Source organism: Onychostoma macrolepis, chromosome 11 (genome assembly GCF_012432095.1).
Source record: "Onychostoma macrolepis isolate SWU-2019 chromosome 11, ASM1243209v1, whole genome shotgun sequence".
In the NCBI taxonomy this organism is placed as follows: domain Eukaryota; kingdom Metazoa; phylum Chordata; class Actinopteri; order Cypriniformes; family Cyprinidae; genus Onychostoma; species Onychostoma macrolepis.
Genome location: NC_081165.1, coordinates 24,925,176 through 24,946,186, shown reverse-complemented (window position 1 = coordinate 24,946,186; position 21,011 = coordinate 24,925,176). Strand labels below are relative to the sequence as shown.

The 21,011-nt window shown below is 36.7% G+C and overlaps 1 protein-coding gene and 1 long non-coding RNA gene across 4 annotated transcripts; one reads left to right on the top strand and one right to left on the bottom strand.

The window, feature by feature from the left end:
• Nucleotides 1–437: 437 nt before the first annotated feature.
• abcc10 (ATP-binding cassette, sub-family C (CFTR/MRP), member 10) lies at nucleotides 438–18,186 on the bottom strand. 2 transcript variants are annotated; one of them, XM_058790628.1, is made up of 22 exons: nucleotides 17,999–18,186; nucleotides 15,284–16,448; nucleotides 15,077–15,202; nucleotides 14,211–14,438; nucleotides 13,898–14,054; nucleotides 12,931–13,094; nucleotides 12,647–12,726; nucleotides 10,915–11,086; nucleotides 10,729–10,827; nucleotides 10,425–10,614; nucleotides 10,221–10,295; nucleotides 9,971–10,150; nucleotides 9,754–9,883; nucleotides 7,651–7,837; nucleotides 7,149–7,492; nucleotides 6,352–6,521; nucleotides 4,087–4,247; nucleotides 2,370–2,623; nucleotides 1,608–1,753; nucleotides 1,381–1,478; nucleotides 1,178–1,290; nucleotides 438–592 (listed from the first exon to the last, which is right to left on the bottom strand). In XM_058790628.1, the coding sequence occupies exons 1-22, from the start codon at nucleotides 18,184–18,186 to the stop codon at nucleotides 451–453; spliced, it is 4,569 nt and encodes a 1,522-aa protein (XP_058646611.1). In that variant the 3' UTR covers nucleotides 438–450. The 2 variants fall into 2 exon arrangements, with proteins under 2 accessions (XP_058646611.1, XP_058646610.1); XM_058790627.1 differs by having other exon boundaries at nucleotides 15,077–16,448.
• On the top strand, nucleotides 18,109–20,954 carry LOC131548980 (uncharacterized). 2 transcript variants are annotated; one of them, XR_009273301.1, is made up of 3 exons: nucleotides 18,109–18,241; nucleotides 18,535–18,623; nucleotides 20,628–20,954. It is a non-coding gene; the product is annotated as an uncharacterized LOC131548980 (long non-coding RNA). The 2 variants fall into 2 exon arrangements; XR_009273302.1 differs by having other exon boundaries at nucleotides 20,618–20,954.
• Nucleotides 20,955–21,011: the final 57 nt, after the last annotated feature.

Here is a 21,011-nt window from a genome sequence, read left to right as displayed (position 1 = left end):
CGTAGTCTCTCTCACACAGGTTGCTCTGGGTGGAGACGGCTTATTACGAGCGTTCACACCTCTAATGAAACCAATTAAGCATTGTGAATTCTCAGAAGAGAGAATGCATTCAAACCACAGAAATAAATATTAGAACACAGTGGGACTCTCACACCTTAGTTTGCAAGAATGAATGATTTTTTCTACCTGTTTGAAGAGGGAAAAAGTACTTTGAGTAGATCTTCTTGAAGACCAATAAATACAAATATGAAAACAGACCAACAACTTAAAAAAAAAAAACACATTTACTTCTAAAACAATTCCATACAAATGGGACCGTTTATAAAACGACAAACAATTTTCCCTGAGTTTTACATTGTATAACATGATAAACTGCAGGTATTTGCACATATGCAGTGGCCATGCATAGGACTCCAACTACTGTACATTCTTAGCTGGAAATACAGTATTTTAAACTCGGTCTTCCCCACCACGTAAGAGTTTCTGGAAAACAGAGTCTTCTCTTTGGCACAGCGCAGCAGGGCTGTCAAACTCCACCACCTTCCCAGCATGCATCACCAGCACTCTGTCAGAGTCCATAATTGTATTCAGTCTGTGGGATAAGAAAGACTGATTGGGTTAGTATGGCAATGGAATTGTTCTTGAAAGGTGCTTTAACTTAACATGCTACATTAATTCAAAAGGTAGTCACTACCAGTTTTTTTTTTTTTTTTCTATCAACCTAACAACAAGACAACCAAAAACTAAATAAACCCTGAAAACTAAATTAATCATCTGAATTTATTAACCTTACAAAGCAGTGAAGAACTCACCATTTTCTTTGGCAGCTTCTCTTAAACCTAATCATGCACTTACTAGTAATGTTAATGTTACCTAAAATGCTTGACTGTTCAGTACAAAGGTTAACCGAGATAATTATAGTAATTTAAGGAGATTAACACTCATAAAATAGTTGCAAATATACTTTTACAATGTGAAAAATATCCGCTTGGTTTTATTTAAGAAATGCCTCACAGAACCGTGCACTTTAGAATTGTTTTTTAAAAGAAAATCAGTTTTGCATCGCTATAAAGATAAGTTTGATAAAGGGATTTTTCCCTCTTTATTTTCATTCCATACTCAAAGGTCAATTTTAAAAAAATCTAATATAAATCACATGCAAGTATACAAGCAATACCTGTGGGCGATGGTAAGAACAGTTTTATCTTTGAATTTTTCTCTGATAGTTTTCTGCAGAAGCATGTCAGTCTTATGGTCGACACTTGCTGTGGCCTCATCAATGCATAAAATCTATTGAAACAAATAACATTCAAGTACAAAGTTAAGATTTTTTGTTTGACATGGTTTATGCTGTACGTTAATTATGCATTAGCTTTATACATTAGCCTCTGTAAGCAGAGCACGGGCAAGACACAGCAGCTGCCTCTGGCCCACAGACAGAGACTTTCCCCTCTCTCCAACCTCCGAATCCAGGCCACCTGTAATGGGAGACACAGACAAAGAAAAAAACAAAACAAATGAATATTAAAGACAGAATTTTCTCATGCCCTACATAAATCCTATCAAGTACGAAGACACAACATTCAAAAGTGTTTGACTCCTCTAACCGATCCTCTGTACTACATCTCCCAGGTGGCATTGCTCAAGGGCATCTAGTAACCGGAAGTCTGGGTGACAGCCATGAGGATCAAGGTTCTCTCGCACTGTGCTGGAGAACAGGAAGGGATCCTGAGGGATGATAGCCAGCTTTGATCTATAGAGGGCAACACAAACATAACAAATTCTTATTTGCAGAGACCATATTAAAAACACAATGAACACATTTTACCTCATAAGTCTATGTTGTAAGAAATATTTGCAGTTCTTCTGCTGTACTTAAAGGTTTGTGGTTTGTAATTAAAAAAAAAAAAAAAAATTATGTTTTTAAGTCTCAATCAAAAATACTGTAAAAACAGTAATATTCAGAAATACAGTTTATTTTATTTTTTTAAATTTTAATATATTTTAAAATGTAATTTATTCCTGTGATGGCAAAGCTGAATTTTCAGCATCATTACTCCAGGCTTCAAATTATTCTAATATGGTGCTCAAGAAATATTTCTGTTTATTATCAATGTTGAAAACAGTTGTGCTGCTTAATATTTTTGTGGAAACTGTGATAATGTTTTTAGGATTCTACAAGAAATAGAAAGTTCAATAGAACAGCATTTATTTGAAATAGATATCTTCTGTAACATTCTAAATGTCTTTACCATCACTTTTGAAAAATGTAATGCATCCTTGCTGAATAATAATAATAAATAAAAAAAAAAAAAAATCACATTGATCTTACTAAGAAAACCATCAAACACTGGTGACTTAACCCTTACCGCAGGTTACTAAGTCTGACCGAGCTGATGTCGACTCCATCCAGCAGGATTTGACCCTGGTTCAGCTCCACCATACGGAATAGGGCGAGGAACAATGAGGATTTCCCTGAGCCTGTACGTCCTACAATGCCCACCCTCTCACCAGGTAATACCTCCAGGCTGACCCCATCAAGAGCGTTAGGCAAGCCTGGCCGGTACGACAAAACAGCACCCACAAACTCAACCCGGCCCTTTTCAGGCCACGATTCTTGAACCTGCAGATGTAGAGTTTTGTGATAAGGTTTTGTGTTACACTTTAATGACATTCTGAATAATACACAGGGTCTCACAAGCTGGGGTTTGCTATAGACATACAAGCAATACTTCAGATTTTGAAATAAATAAATAGGCTATTAGGCCATCCAAGATGAGTGTAAAGGATGGGTTGTTTTGTGCGCTCAACGGATGAACAGAGTGGGAATGGAATTTAAGGGGGATACTTTCAAGGTCGCAATTAATGCAAATCAACATCGCTATCTCTTGGGAAAGCATAAGGGAGTCTATTGCCTTGACCTTCAAGATAAGGTTGGAAATTGTTGTCGTTTGAACAATATTAGGTGCAGGATCCTGGCACCACGTTGATTACGAAAATTCAGAGATATTGCCAATTAAGAACTCATGTTTTTCTGTAATTAAAACGAAGTGCACCCAATTGGGAGGGGGAGCGAGCCTGGCCAGTTTGCTTTCTCTCTCACCTGGAGGGTTGTTCTTAAACCGCACCTAATTTTAAAGTCTAAAAAAGGGAGTTTCTTTCAGAAACAGTGGAAGCTCAGCCGTGGGATAAGCGTGCGTCGCTCGGCATTCTCGGACAAGTGTTGGTCTTCTACTGTGACTGAAACGGGCTCCCCAGTCTTTTGAATAGTGAAGATGATGGCACGGCTCTGCGGTTGTATATTTGTTCTAACACTTAGCTTTGGGGATTAGTTTTAGTGTATGCTCGAATCTGTGTATTATTCACTCATTATTATTATTATCTTTTATCCATTTACTCATGATCATTCTTATATTATGCACTAGTTTGTGATTATTCTGCCTTAAACTGTTTATTTTTGATTATCATTATTCTTTTATGCACTTACCTATGATCATTATCATTATTATTGATATCAGCTGTGTATCAACAATAAACAGTTGTATTGCTTGATTAGTATGGTGTACGGACCTTTTATTGGCACCTCCTCTTGCTGATTAGCACCACACTTGTCTCACATCAGTTTTGAAAACAAAAACCATACTAAAACAATGAGTTTGTTTCTTCAAAGAAACACATTTTGAGAAATTTTGCATTACATCATTTGCTCACCTAAGGATCCTCTGCAGGGAATGGGTGCCGTCAGAATGAAAGTCCAAAAACATCACAACTTTTCGCTTCAAAGACATTCATTGATGGACTGGAGTGGTGTGGATTACTTGTCAATACTTGTTATTTTTTTTCTCAGCTGTTTGGACTCTCATTCTGACGGCACCCATTCACTGCAGAGTGATGTAATGCTACATTTCTCCAAATCTGTTCTGATGAAGAAACAAACTCATCTATATCTTGGATGGCCTGAGGGTAAGTACATTTTCAGCAAATTTTAAATTTTGTGTGAGCTATTCCTTTAAAATATTCTACCAAAAAAGGTTGTGAAACTTGGTCCTGATTCAGTTTTTGGGGTAAATATATCACTCCTCTAACCTCAGTGCTGGCTTCTTGAGGCTCCTGCGGGATGTTGGTGGAATACTCCTCTGTACGCTCTATGCTCACCAACTGCATCTCTGTCTGCGCAAAGCTGAAAATCAGGCCTGACAGCAGATTGGTGATGGACAGTGCATAGGACAGAGACAGACCCACCAGCCCTGACAGAACAGAGAAGAGATTTTAGCACAAACTTTAGACCATTTTGAAGGCCTTATGACTGAGCTGAACGATGATCTTCTAAAACTGGACAATAGTGCAGTGAATCTGTCTACACAAGACCGTAATAGACACAGGGCTGTGCGATATGACGATATATATCGGGTGGACGAAATAAAAAGTTTATCGTTTCATATTATGTTCTATCGTTTATTTCGTGGTGTTCACAGTAATACTTTTCAATCATTTGGATGACTGAGATCATCCAAATCCGTGAAGGGGAGACGGAACCAGGTGGAGAACAACCAGAAAAAAAACGAGGAGCTGTTCCTAAACGAGGGACTACATCTTTAGCATGGGCGCGTGTTTTTAAGCACTGCAGTTTTAAAACAACCGATTTTAAGCCGTTGAAACACAAACAACAGAGCTATATGCGTGCGCCGTCTCTGTTTCTGTGTGAGAGGACCGCACATTTATTTTTATTATTATTTTTTTTTGCCGCTTTATTGACTTTGAACGATTACATAAACACTTATATGCGTCTGAATCCCCGTCTTGGCAAGTATCCTCATAAAGACAGCGATTTAGGTCTTAAGAGAGAGGAAACAGCTAAAAGAGAAAACGCATATGTAACAGTATATTGGATCCGGACTTCGGTCTTATATTCGTTCTGTCTGCCATTCATATAAATCACAGCAAATTGCTAGAAAATCTCTCACTGCTCTTGACTAAATCACTTTTGTAACTTTAATAAGAAGAAATAATAATAAAAAATAATGATATATTTATATATATGTATAGAATCTATACATAATACACGTGTTAATTATATCTATCATAAATAGATAGATAGATATAATTAACACAATGAAGACTAATTAATTCACACAATGTATGTAGCGTTTCTTATTTATTGTAGTTTTTTGTCCTATTGCTTGCAATTAGTTTTTTATACTTATTTCATCACTGACTGTTTATTCATTTTCAGTGAGCTTGTTTTTTTTTTGTCTATATTTAGGCTTGTATTAGTTTGATATTGATATTGGTGACAAGGATTATGAAAATTCTATGGTATCAAAGATTTTAATATCATAAAAACCTTTTTAAAAGAAAAAAAAATTACTACCGTATTGACCCGAATATAAGACGATGTTTCTTTCTTGGAAATGCATCTGAAAAAACGCGGTCGTCTTATATTCAGGGTCTAGACTTTGACATGTCAGTAATACACCCACAACAATAGGTGGCGCCAAAAACGCATAAAACGAGTGAGCCATGAAATATGTAATGCAATGTGTGTTGTAAAGATGCAGTGAAAACAAAAGAAAAGAACGCTTACAATGGCACGAATCGTGACTGTCATGTTAGTCTGATGGGACCAAACTTCCTCTGTAAGTGATTTTAAAACATAAGACAGTACCCAGATTTGAAGACTACAATAAGATTTCACTTCTACCGTTAATAAAATTTTGGTAGGCTACTATGAGATGGATAGCCTAAATGTTATATAACTCAGGTGGGCTACCTGTTGTTTTTAGGGTATATCAAAAAGTGTATATTTTTCAATGTCATTGTTGGTACATTTTACCAGTATTTACCATACTTTCAAAACAAAAATTAAAATAGGAAAAATATGCAATATGAAAATAATTTAAGAAAAAATGTGTTTTAAAAAAGATTTGGTTTTCAAAAAGCCTTTTTCCAAAAGGTACATCTGGAAAAAGGGGGGTCGTCTTATAATCAGGGTCGTCTTATATTCGGGACAATACGGTATATCGTGATATATATCGTTATCGTGATATAAAATTAGTCATATCGTGAAATAAGATTTTGGTCATATCGCCCACCCCTAAATAGACATGGTTTTTCAAATAATTTCAGATGAGATGTTGCTATGAAAATTAGTTACAGAACTAAGAGTTACCAATTCGGCACAGACCTAATTTCTAAACTTATCTGAATTTATAATTTCCCCAATAGTTAACATTCTCAATGCTCTGTTGACCGTGGCTGTCTGACATGAAGCTAAAGATTCTGGTAAAGAGCACCTGCTGAATGCCTTAAATGTTAATTTACTGTACACTCTAATCTCATTAAGAGGCTAACCTGGGTCGATGGATCTGAGCTGATGCTGGATCACAGCGATCACACTGATGCCGGTTACTACAGTGACACCGATCATCTGCAGCCGAATGTCCAGCCACTGCATGGCAGCATTACTGTTAAAGAGACAGCGCTGATTCTGTTCCAGACGCCTCTCATTCTCCTCCTCAAATCTGCTCTCAAACACACAAAAATACAGTTTTATACAGCATTGCAATCACTGCCAGGCAATTATCAAACTTCAGGTTACATTCAACATTTATCTTTGTGTCATCAAGTAGATGTTAATTAGTATTGAGGGAACTCATTACACAATAAGAACACTGAGTTTTTTTTTTTTTTTTAATCATTGAGTTATTTAAAACAATAAACAAACAATATTTGTATTGTAAAGGGGTGAACCTCACTGTCAGTAAAATGTTCAGGTCATATTTCACCTCAAAGTCAAATGAGAAAAGACAGCATAGTACAGAGGAAATTTGCATAAAATTTAAAAAAAAAAAAAAAAACCTTATTACAGCCTTTTTTCTCTAAATGCAAAAAAAAAAAAAAAAACATTACTGTAATAATAATTTTTTTGGAATACAGAAAAGTCCTGTGTGAACGTTACTAAATCAATAATCAATAATAGTCAGAAAAATAATGTCACAATGCAACAAAAAAAGCTTAATTTTCTTTATGCAAAATAATTTTTACTTAACTTTTTATTTTACTGTGAAATATGACCCAGACATTTCTTTAAACCAAACATCAATGCAAATGAAATGATTTGAGTGCAATAGTACAGCTAGTTTTCAGACCTGGTAGTGTGTCTACTGGCCCGCACTGTAGACAGGCCGCTGAGTGTTTCTGAGAAGTGTGAATAAACTGGAGAGAGCGTGAGGCTACACAGACGTTTCAGCTCACGGGACGAGTGGCGATAAAAACACTGAGTTTGGTAGTAGAGTACCCCCAGAGGAAGTAAAGGAAGCAGTACCCATGGCAGCCCATAGCTCATGACAAGCAGCATCCCGAGCAGCCCAAACACATTGGCCAGGAGAATGTTTAAGACAAAGGGGAGAGAGTCATCCACACTGTAAATATCTGAGGAGAAACGATTCAGGATGCGACCCAAGGGTGTAGTGTCAAAAAACGTCATAGTGGCCTAGAATGGAAGAGGCATATGAATAATGTACTTTATATTAAAGTTTTATGTGCTTACACAACATCAAAAGAAGTGGCATCTACATATTTTTTTCAGTTTAGCAATGACTTTAAACCATCTTGGCTGAAGGTGATGAAAACAGTGCTGTGGTTCATTACCTTTAGCACACTGGACAGCAGTCTCTTATGAATGACAGTCGCAGCACAGATTGCTCCATAAGCAAAGAGAAAGGCTCGAGCAGCTGTAAAGACGGTGTTTGCTGCCGCCAGAGATCCATACACGGTCATGTAAAACTTCAGCTCAGAGCTCACATTCCCCGCAGTCTCTGAACCAGGTGCGTGAAACCTGATAAGAGTGATGGAGAATATGGAGATAATCTAATCAACACAAATTGCAACTGTGTACCTAAAAGAGAATGTTACAAGGCATTAAATAAGATTTTTGGCATAGATATAAATGAGATATCTAGACTCTATTTTCATGTCAAATAAAAGCAGTATTTTGGAAGAAAAAAGAAAACAATCTAATGTTATGGAAAATACAGTGCTGCTGGAAAGTTTGTGAACTTTGTGAACATATTTCTGCATAAATATGACCCAAAACATAATCAGATTTTCGCACAAGTCCTAAAGTAGATAAAGAGAACCCAATCAAACGAATGAGACAAAAATACTTTCTTTGTCATTTATTTATTCAGGAAAATGATCCAATATTGCATATCTGTGAGTGGCAAAAGTATGTGAATCTCTTGGATTTAAAGGTGAAATTAGAGTCCATCTGTGCAGAGGTGTTTTCAGTCAGTGCAATGACTATCAAATGTCAGTACGCGACCCGTTTTATTAAAAAAAACAGGGATCTATCAAAGTCTGATCATGTTTGTGGAAGTGAAGAATTTCCTCCATTTGTACAGATTGTGTACAAATGGAGGAAATTCAAGACCACTGTTACCTTGGTGGTAGTATCATGGCTTGGGCCTGTTTTGCAGCATCTGGGCCAGGACAGCCTGCCATCATTGATGGAACAATGAATTCTGAATTACACCAGTAAATTCTAAAGGAAAACGTCAGAACATCTGTCTCAAGAGAACGTGGGCCATGCAGCAAGACAACAACCTCAAGCACACAAGTTATTTTACCAAAGAATGGTTAAAGAAGAACAAAGTTCATGTTTTGGAATAGTTGAGTCAAAGTCCAGACCTTAATCCAATTAAAATGTTGTGGAAGAACCCAAGCAAGCAGTTCATAGGAGGAAACCCACCAACATCACAGAGTTTAAGTGGTTCTGCCCAAGGAATGGGCTAAAACTCTTTCGTGTTATTGTGCAGGACTGATCAACATTTACAAGAAACTTTACCTTCAGTTACTGCAGCAAAAGTGGGTCACACCAGATACTGAAAGCAAAGATTCACATACTTTTGCAATGCACAGATATGCAATATTGGATCATTTTTCTCAATAAATAAGTGACAAAGAAAATATTTTTATCTCACTTGTTTGATTCGGTTTTTTTTGTCTACTTTCATGACTTATATGAAAATCTGATGATGTTTTGGGTCATATTTATGCAGAAATATAGAAAATTCTAGAGGGTTCACAAACTTTCAAGCAGCACTATATATAAAGCATATAATGTTCTGCCTATTTAAAGGTGAAATTTCATTTCATTTTTCTGTTAATTTATAGTTCATACTTTATAGTCATACTAGTTCATACTGTATATTATAAGATTTTTTTAAAGAAATTAACACTTTAATTCAGCATGAATGCATTAACTTGATGAAAAGCAACGGTAAAGATATTACAATAATATCTGCTTCAAATAAATGCTGTTCTTTTGAACTTCCTATTCACTGAAGAATCCAGGAAAAAAAAATGTATCATGGTTTCCATAAAGATATTAACCTTTTTTAACACTGATAACAATCAGAAATGTTTCTTGAGCAGCTAATCAGCATATTAGAATGATTTCTGAAGGATCATGTGTCAATGAAGACTGGAGTAATGATGCTGAAAATTCAGCTTTAATTACAACAATCAATTACATTTTTAAATAAATTAACAGTTCTTTTAAATTGTAATAATATTTCACAATATTATTATTTTTATTGTATAGCATTATTGATCAACTAAATGCAGCCTTATGCTCTTTAAAAAAAATCTTACAAACCCCAAACTCTTGAACGGTAGTGTAATAATAGAAAAATTTATCATTAAATGATTTCATAACACGATTAAAATCATTTAATGAAACGTCTAACTCACATAAGTCTCTCAGGAGAGAGGAAGGTCAGCATTAAGAGTGGATCAGCTGACAGTGACACCAGCTCAGTCGTATTGTCCTTCAAATGAGAAATCCAATGAGAAAGCCACCAGTCTGACACATTTTTGGAGGCTGCGTAGAGCAAATCCAAGTAGTTACTGTAGTGTTGTAGTGATGTCTTATAATACATACAGCTGATATTGATACAGTTTTTAATACCTTGCATTAGAAAAAGGGAGAGCAGAACAGCCACAGCCATGCATCCACCCACTGCCCTCCAATAGGAGCGGTACACAGCCCAGGACAGCTTGCCCATTTGCTTCTGCTCCTCCCCAAACATCTTCAGCTCTGCCTCTAGCTCCGGCTCATTGGCCTCCTCTTCCACTCGGCCTATAGCATCTGAGAAAGAAGGTTTATTTGCATAAGTTCGCGGACATGGATCACTTATTCATTTGAAAAGCATCCATACCTTTCTCCTTAGCATTGCTGTTGTTCTTGCAGTCTTTAGGGGCTTTTACCAAAGAAAGAACTTCCTTTGGCGTCCCTTAACCAAAAAAAAAAAAAAAAAAAAGACAAAGCCGAGAGTTTATTAGAAATAGCAATCAATGCATTAGTAAACTCACAAAGTTTCTATTTAAAGAGCCAAGAGGGCATGCTTTGTGAAAGCTAGTACCTGTTTTTACAATCATCCCATTGTCCATCAGCACCACCACATCTGCCTTATCCACAAACTCTATCCGATGAGTACAAAGAATTCTGGTCTTGTTCTTGAGGATCCCCAAAATGCATTTCTCCATGAGGTGGTGGGCAACATCAGCATCCACAGCTGCTAAGGGATCATCTAGCAAGTAGATTTCTTTATCCTGAAATATGAGAGAATGTACCATAAATACACACATCATATTTCTGCCCCAAAATGTATGAACTCTCTGTCTGAGCATCAAACTGAGATTAAAAAAAAAAAAAAAAACTTGTACCATATAAACAGCCCGGGCCAAAGCGAGGCGGCTTTTCTGTCCTCCGCTCAGAGTGACACCGTTCTCTCCAACCTCCGTCTGATCGCCACCAGGCAAGATCTGAACAAAATAGTGTCAGTTGTAGCTTTTACACAAGGAAATCATGGGAAAAACTGCATGCAAGTATAGCTAGATATATACACCTACATTTAGGTCATCAGCAAGGGCACAGGCCTCAATCACAGCTTGATAGAACGTGCTGTCAAAGTCCCTGCCAAAAAGAATGTTGTCCTGTACGGTTGCATGCTGGATCCACGGCTCTTGAACAGCCAGTCCAAATCCCTGCTCTCTTCCCCGAACAAATACTTCCCCTCCACTCCTACGCAAGACAAAACCACAAAATCATGAAGAATGTACACCTTTAAAGGTGAAGTGTGTGATTTCTGTTGCACTAGAAACTGTAAAATATAAAAATGATAAAAATTTAAAAAACACTGACATTCAAATGTTGTTGTTGTTTTTTTTTTTTAAAGAAACTGATACTTTTATTCAGCAAGGACACATTAAATTGATCAAACGTGACAGTAAAGAAATGTATACGATTTCTAATTCAAATAAATTCTGTTCTTTTCAACAATCTATTCATCAAAGAATCCTTAAAAAATGCATCACTGTTTCCAAATAAATATTTTAAAAATGCATCACTGTTTATATTAAATATTAATATTAAGCAGTACAGCGGTTTTCAACATTAATAATAATAAGAAATGTTACTTGATCAGCATATTAGAATGATTTCTGATAGATCATCACAAAAAGAAATTACATTTTATTTAAAAAATATATTAGAATACATATTTTAGATTGTAATAGCATTTCACATTATTGCTGTTTTGTTGTATTTCTGATGAAAAAAAAATGCAGTCTTTTGAGCAAATTTTAGTTTAGTTCTATTTTAGTAGAAAAAAAAGAAGAAAGCATTCCACAAACTCCAGCTTATATATATAAATATCTTTATTAACTTTGGTCACTCGACCTTCACCAACCGAAACACTGTAGTTAATAAAGATATTTTACATGCAAGCTATAGTGTGTGGGATCCTTTTTCTTTTTTTTCAACTAGATTGTCTTTTTTGATCCTTGCACTTGTTTTCTTTACATTTTTTTTAATCTAACAGACCCTAAATTTTAGAATGTTAATGTATATACCGTATTGACCCGAATATAAGACGATGTTTTTTTCTTGGAAATACATCTGAAAAAACGCGTTCGTCTTATATTCAGGGTCTAGAGTCTAGACTTTGACATGTCAATAATACACCCACAACAATAGGTGGCGCCAAAAACACATAAAACGAGTGTGCCATGAAATATGTAATGTAATGTGTGTTGTGAAGATCGCGAGTGAAAACAAAAGAAAAAGAAAAGCTTACAGCGGCATGAATCCTGACTGTCATGTTAGCCTGATGGGACCAAACTTCCTCTGTAAGTGATTTTAAACAAGACTGTACCCAGATTTGAAGACTACAATAATATTTCATGATAATACAATTTTGGTAGGCTACTATGAGATGGATAGACTAAATGTTATATAATTCAGATGGGCTACCTGTTATTTTTATGGTATATCAAAAAGTGTATATTTTTCAATGTCATTGTTGGTACATTTTACCAGTATTTACCATACTTTCAAAACAAAAATTAAAATAGGAAAAACATGCAATTTGAAAATAATTTAAGAAAAAATGTGTTTTACAGAGAGAGAGAAAAAAAACAAGATTTGGTTTTCAAAAAGCCTTTTTCCAAAAGGTACATCTGGAAAAGGGGGGGGGGGGGGTGGGGGGGGGGGTCATCTTATAATCAGGGTCGTCTTATATTCGGGTCAATACGGTACTTTCCCTTTAAAGAGTAACTTTATACATGTATTATAAATCAGTACCTGGTAAGCTCTCCTGTTATGGCGGCCAACAGGGAACTTTTCCCACAACCAACCTTTCCCACCACAGCCACCAGAGAGCCCTAGAGCCAGAAATCAGAAACATTTACAAACTTATACACTTTTTCATTATTCAAACTAATGACAAAATATTTGAAGACACATCTGAAAACAAACTTTGAAAGGAGACAAATATATTTATGTTAATCGTGGTGAAACAACTAATCTTCTGATGGTCCACTTAAGCACAAATGAATGGCATATATTGCTCTTGCTGCAGCACATACCCTTTTAATGCTGAGATTGAGTGCATGCAGATAGAAGCTGAGTGGTGGTGACCCATCCTCTGTCTTGTCATCAGGTACACTGACAGAATCATGTTCCTCTGACTGCTTCCAGGAAAAACTCGCCTGGTCCATCTCAACAGCGGACAGAGGGTCCTCAGGACATACTGCAGAAAAATCAAGACCGATATAAAGTGCATTAATTAAATGCAATAATCAATGTTTTATGCAGATTATTCATTTAATGAATCTGCCATATGCCATATATAAGAGTTTTATTTACCATTAGATGAATTTCATAACTGTGTTTAAATGACAAGTAATATGAAAACAAACAAAAGCACTCAAATCTTGTAAAAAAAAATCTTGTAAAAGAAGAATCTTGTAAAAAAAGAGCCAATGATAACTAACAGTACAGCCAATGAGAGAAATGTAAAACTGCACCAGACTTTTGGGTTGTGCTTAAAGTAATAGTTCAACCAAAAATGAATACTTGCTAAAAATGTACTCACTCTCGGGTCATCCAAGATGTAGATCCCTGTTTCTTCATGGGAACAGATTTGAGGAAATTTAGCATTACATCATTGGCTGATAAATGGATCCTCTGCAGTGAATGGGTGCCATCAGAATGAGAGTTTTTTTTTTTTTAAAGTTAGAACACCATAACGATGGATTTGTTTCTTACAAACACACAGCTTTTTGCTTCACAAGATGCTAATTGATGAACTTGAGTGGTGTGGATTATTGTGATGTTTTTAGCAACTGTTTTGACTTTCATTCTGGTGGCACCCATTCACTGCAGAGGATCCACTGGTGAGCAAGTGTTGTAATGCTTAATTCCTCCAAATCTGTTCCCATGAAAAGACAAACTCACCTACATCTTAGTGCATTTTCAGCAAAAGTTCATTTTTGGGTGTACTATTCCTTTAAGTATGGACTAGTTTTAACCTTACAGAAACAAGTCAGGTACCTTGACTGTAATAGACGGTGAGGTCCTGATCCTGTAGTGTGAGGAAGCGCTGAATACGGTCCAAAGACACTTTGGCTTCTAGGGTTCCATTCAGCACCCAGGGGAAGGCATTGAGAGGCACAATGAGCATCCCCACCAGAGCCAGAGTACTGAACACCTGCCAAACAAAACATTAAATGCAGGGAAGGTGTAGAGCAATATTTAGCAATTAAAAAATATTTGAGAAAATTTTCACACAGAGTGAACTGTTCCCTTTTTATCTCCAGGTTCCCTTGATTTAACCTGGAATATTCATTTAAAGTGACCTACACACCTTTGCAGCAGTGAGATTGTTTCCCAGCAGGACGTATGTGATGAAGGTGAGAATAGAGATGACCACGGGCAGAGCAGACCAGGTGTACACACACACAGCATCCAGGTACTTCAGAAGTTTCAGGTGATGTAGCTCTTTTTTTCGGGCCTCCGCAATCTTTTGAGTGAAGTGCTCCTCCCAATTATAGTACTTCAGGACCCGAATCCCAAAGAGGATCTCCGTCATTAGCTTAAGACAAAAAGATATCAGATATTTAATTACCCAGAAGCTACACTACTGTTCAAAATTGGTGTGATTTTCTAAATGCTTTTGAAAGGAAAATGTGAAAGGAAAATATTATTTGATTAAAATTGCAGTAAAAATATTTAATATTTCATAATTTCATAACAATAACAACATTAACTAATCGGGAAAAAAATCTCTGTATTTTAATATCTTTTAAAAACAAAATGTAATTTATTTTTGTGATGTCAAAGCTGAATTTTCAGCATCATTACCCCAATTTTCAATGTCACGTGACCCTTCAGAAATCATTTGAATATGCTGATTTTGTGCTCAAGAAAGATTTCTTATCGTTACTGTTGAAAACATAATATTTCTGTAGAAACCATGATATATAAATATATTTTTTTATTTTTTGATGAATAAAGTTCTAAAGAACAGCATTTGAAATAGTAAAATTTTGTAACGTTATAAACTTATTTACTGCCACTTCTGATCAATTTCCTTGCTGCATAAATGTATTAATTTCTCTCTCTTACTGACCCTAAATGTTTTAAACAGCAGTGTATTTACTTAAAGCCAAATTAAAAGATTTATTAACAACATTACAGATCATGGAATTAACGTATGCAAAGCATTCAAACCTTCACTCTTCCATCCTTGTGTAGCAGCATATGTTTATTGTTTTCCAGAATTCGGGATGCCAGGACTTTATTCAAAGGCACGAGCAGCATGGCCACGCCCACTCCACCCAAAAAGGCCACGCCCACCTGTAGGTAGAGCAGGTAAAGTGCGAGTACAAACTGGAAGGGAAGACTCCAAACCTCATGGAAGCTGTTAAAGAAATTCACCACCCGGTCTGTGTCGGTGCTCATGAAGTTGACCACCTCGCCCATGTTGAAGCGAGCCAGAGCGGACGCGCTGACTTTTAGGGCTTTGTTGTAGATGGTGGAAATCACAGCAGCCCGGGCCTCCAGCGCAACCTTTGATACTTCATAAACAAAGACGTTCCTCAGCACAGCAGCAAGAAAGGTACTAGCAAAGAGCCCCACGGTACACCACACACCCTTGCTCAGTGGCGCCCCCTCTGTCTCCATGAAACCCACTAATCCACCGAGAAGCAGGGGTCCTGCAAAGGCTAGCATGCTTCCTACTAACTTCAATATGCCTAGAAGGTAGTAGCGCAGACCAAAGGCCTTGTGCAACACCTGCAGGAGCTTGACAACATTTTGTGCTCCACCTTCACACATCCTCTCCGGCTCGGCCTCGCTCCAATTGTTGTCCTGCAGGTTTTCTCTCGGAAGCCGATCCTGTCTCTCAGGTCTCTCCAGACCTCTCGGATGGAGGCATTTCTGCCAGCACTGGTAGAACCGGAGAGTGACTGCTTTGGTACGTAGCCGATGTGGCAGCTGGAAGACATCACATGGCCTCTCCAGCTCTCCACGTTTACCTCGTCTGAGCAAAGGGTTCAGCCAGAGGTAGAGGAGTCTGGACAGCCAGCTGCATCCATCCTCGGCTACAGTCACCCCTCCATCGGGCTCAAAGGTGACAATTAACGGAGCTACGTCTTCCGCATTACAGGACAGTAGGTCTCTTTGACTTGTGTAACAGGGAAAGATATAACCCAGCAGGTAAACCAGCACCAGAGCAGCCCTGGTTACCATCAGAGCTAGACGGACAACCTGCAGTGGCTGTGAGACTCCAAGGTGATTGATTTCTTGAACGCAAGCGGTGAGGATAAAAGCTAGATTAGGGATGGAGAAAATAAGCAGCACAGGAAGCAAAGCAGGACCTCGAGTTCTTCTGTACATGGACCTTTGTAACGCCAAAACGGCCCCAAAATGAACCAACCAGGCCAGTACGCCACATCCATCGGCTAAGACGTCCAGATATATGCCTGGGGCCTTCAGCTCAAAAACCAGGACCACGTCTCCAATAAACAAGAGAGCCATCAACAAGGTCGACGCGGCCCTGAAGCCCCAGCCAATGGGAAGGGAGGATACAATATGGGTAAGTCTGTGGGTAACAAAAGGATCATTAAAAAAGATCATTTGAAAATGTGTTATGGTATCATGAACATAATGAAAGTCAACATGATATGCAACCCATTTAAAAATCAATAATCTGATGTATTTCTAAATATTCAAAATGGTCAATTGTTTATTGTCAATAATGTAGTGATGCATGAAGCACAGCTCACTTTCAAAACAATCAGCTTTTGGTCATCACAGTGAATCCATGTAACCAACTTGAACCCATAAAAAAAATCTTACGCCCTTTTGTGAAATTCCCAATTGCATGGATTCCCACTGAAATGAATATTTCACCCATGAAAAATCATCGAACAACAGTCATTATGACCATACCTACAGATTTTAACACATACACTATCGTTCAAAAGTGTGAGGTAAAATGTACATTTTCTTTTTGAAGGAAATGCTCACCAAGGCTACATTTATTTGATCAAAAATGCAGTAAAAACAGTTAAATAATGAAATATTATTACAATTTTAATATAACTGTTTTCTATTGTAATATATTTTAAAATACAATTTATTTGGGTGATGCAACACTGAATTTTACTCCAGTCTTAAGTGTCACATGATCCTTCAAATATCATTCTAATATGCTGATTTGCTGCTCAGGATTCATTTCTCATTATTATCAATGTTGAAAACAGTTGTTTAAATGCTTTGAAGTTCAAAAGAACAACATTTATTGGAAATAGATCATATAATGTTATATGTTTTGTGTTACATGATGTGTTTACTGTCACTTATCACACAAATTAATTCATCCTTCCTGAGTAAAAGTATGAATTTCTTGAAAAAAAAAAGAAATTATAGAATTGTATTTCAGTACATGGTTTTTAAAGGGTTACTCCATCCCAAAATGAAAATTGTCGTCATTAATCCCTAACTCAATGTCGTTCCAAACCCATAAAAGCTTTGTTCATCTTCGGAACACAATTTAAAATATTTTGGATGAAAACCAGGAGGCCTGTGACTGTCCCATTGACTGCCAAGTAAATAACACTGTCAAGGCCCAGAAAAGTATGAAAGACATCGTCAAAATAGTCCATCTGCCATCAGTGGGTCAATCTGAATTTTATGAAGTGACGAGAATACTTTTTATGCGCAAAGAAAAAAAAAAATAACGATTTTATTCCACAGCATACGCAGTTTACGTCCAGTGGATACTCTCCAAAATGGCACTATGGTGACACAGAGGAGATGAATGGTTGAATAAAATATTTTTTTTTCTTTGCGAACAAAAAGTATTCTCGTCACTTCATAAAATTCAGATTGAACCACTGATGGCAGATGGACAATTTTGACGATGTCTTTCATACTTTTCTGGGCTTTGACAGTGTTATTTACTTGGCAGTCAATGGGACAGTCACAAGCCTCCTGGTTTCAATCCAAAATATTTTAAATTGTGTTCAGAAGACGAACGAAGCTTTTACGGGTTTGGAACGACATGGGGGTAAGTGATTAATGACAAAATTTTCATTTTGGGGTGGTGTATCCCTTTAAGTGGACTTCATATAATAGCTTTACACTCACCTGGGCACACTAATGTAACAGGCACTAATGATTGCGATAACAGCATGTGACAGTGATCCCAGCAGAAGCTGGTTGACACAGGGACTGATGGTGCCATTCTTCCACACAGGAAAAGGATTGTCCACATTAGTGTGACAGAGCTCTGATATGAACTCAGCTGCTCCAAACACATCTGTACTTCCCCCCATGGTCTTCTGAAGACCCCTGAGGGATGAAATACGGTCCTGGAAGGAAGAAAAAAAGGTTTGGAGGTTAAACAAATAATAATGGGTGTGTGCCTAGTGAGCAGCCTACCTATACAGCACTTTTGGGCAACCCAGGTAGGCAGTACCCCAAGTTAAGACACAGCCAAAGTCACGTTAGTCAGAATATCTTTTAATTATTCTGTGCAGACGTCAGTTCGTTTAACTCTCTTAGTCGCTAGACAATTTTGCAACGTTATACTCTGTAGGAAGTTTTTGGTAACATTTATAGAGTAAAATGTCGCGATTTTTGCTTCTTACCTGTGATTTACCAGCAATGTTGTTATTCTCCAGGCATCTTTCACTTCAGCGCGGAGCGTGAAGCCAAACGGTGCGACAGCGCTTCAAACGGCTGTGTAGACTAACTCCCCTTCAAAATAAAGGTCAGCTTCGTACCGCACACCAAGAATTGAGAAATAAATTTATTATCTTCATATAATCTTCATATAATTTACTTATCTTCATACAAACCCAAAAGAAAGTAGATGTTAGACAGAATGTACAAGTTGTGTGTTTTTTTTTTACATATAATCAATGAATGTAAATGGAAGCTGGAGCTGTAATGTAGGCTACTTAAAGATTGTTGAGCACAAACAAGGAAATGCCAAAAAAAAAAAAGTGTACAGTGTTAGTAAAACACTTCACACTAAAATAATGCCAAAAATGAAAGTATGTATATGTATATATATAGTCATGGCCAAAAATATCGGCACCCTTGGTAAATATGATCAAAGAAGGCTGTGAAAATTAATCTGCATTGTTAATCCTTTTGATATTTTATTTTAAAAAATCACAAAAATCTAACCTTTCATTGGATAATAAGAATTTAAAATGGGGGGAAATATCATTATGAAATAAATGTTTTTCTCTAATACACATTGGCCACAATTAACAGCACCCTTTTATTCAATACTTTTTGAAACCTCCATTTGCCAGTTTAACAGCTCTAAATGTTCTCCTATAATGCCTGATGAGGTTAGAGAACACCTGACAAGAGATCAGAGACCATTCCTTCATCCAGAATCACTCTAGACCCTTTAGATTCCCAGCTCCATGTTGGTGCTTCTTCTCTTCAGTTCACTCATTTTCTATAGGGTTCAGGTCAGAGGACTGGAATGGCCAGCAGAAGCTTGGTTTTGTGCTCAGTGACCCATTTTGTGTTGTTTTTGAGGTTTGTATTTGGATTATTGTACAGTTGGAAGATCCAAACATGGCCCATTATAAGATTTCTAACAGAGTCAGTCACTTATTGATTTTTTATCTGTTGGTATTTGATAGAATCCATGATGCCATGTGTCTAAACAAGATGTCCAGGACCTCCAGCAGAAATATAGGCCCACAACATCAAAAACACAGCAGTATATTTAATTGTATACATTTTTATCCCTGTGTTCACCAAACCCATCTTGAGTGTTTGCTGCTAAAAAGCTCATTTTTTAGTTTCATCTGACCATAGAAGACAGTCCCATTTGAAGTTCCAGTCGTGTCTGATAACTGAATATGCTGGAGTTTGTTTTTGGATGAGCGAGGAGAATTTGTCTTGAAAGCCTCCCAAACAACATGTGCTGATGTAGGTGCTGTTTGACTATTTTTTTAAAGGTTTTCTGAGCCTGAGACTCAACTATTTTCTGCAATTCTCCAGCTGTGGTCCTTGGAGAGTCTTTAGCCACTCAAACTCTCCTTCTCACTGTGCATTAGGACGATATAGACACACGTCCTCTTCCAGGTGGTTTCGTAACATTTTATGTTGATTGGAAATTCTTAATTATTGCCCTGATGGTGGAAATGGGAATTTTCACTGCTCTAGCTCTTTTCTTAAAGCCACTTCACTAATTTGTGAAGCTCAATTATCTTTTGCTGCACATCAGAAATATATTCTTTGGTTTTCTCATTGTGATGGATGATTAAGGGAATTTGGGCTTTGTTTTCCCTCCTATTTATATTTCTGTGAAACAGGAAGCCATGGCTGGATAATTTCATGTTCATAATCACCCTGGAGTGCTCAAAATTGTGAATATGAATGGGAATATACTTCAGAGATATTTTACTCATAAGAATTTCTAGGGGTGCCAATAATTGTGTCTAACGTGTACTTGAGAAAAACATTTATTTCATAATGATATTTCCCTCCATTTTAAATTCCTATTATCCAATGAAAGGTTAGATTTTTGTGAATTGTTTTTAAAATAAAAGATCAAAAGGATTAACAATGCAGATTAATTTTCACAGCCTTCTTTGATCATATTTACCAAGGGTGCCAAAATTTGTGGCCATGACTGTATATATATATATATATATATATATATATATATATATATATATATATACACATAATCTTGATTTTTAGTTATTTTAGCTTGTTTTGTCTTATTTTAAGTCATCCTCAGGTTCCCTTGGACGTTTGCTGAGGCCTGTTTGCCACCTTGAGTGAGGCAAAATGAGACACCCATTTATGAGAAAAAGAATTTCTAGAATAAAGAACATTCATCAATGTAACTGAAATTGTTTAATTGATCTATTCATATCCATGTTTTTTTTTTTTACTTATCAGTATACACTGAAGAAAAATGAAAATTGTTAGTCAGAAACTGCTCGTACAAATAATTACAAAAAACGAAGTAATGCTATGAATTAACATTAATTTTTTGTAATATAAAGTTTTTTCTTAGTCTGCACTTATCAAATGTACCAGGGTTTTAAAACGTTACATCCAAAGTTTTAGTGAGGTACTATGTCAAATAAGTTGATGCACAACAGAAATGATTTCTTAA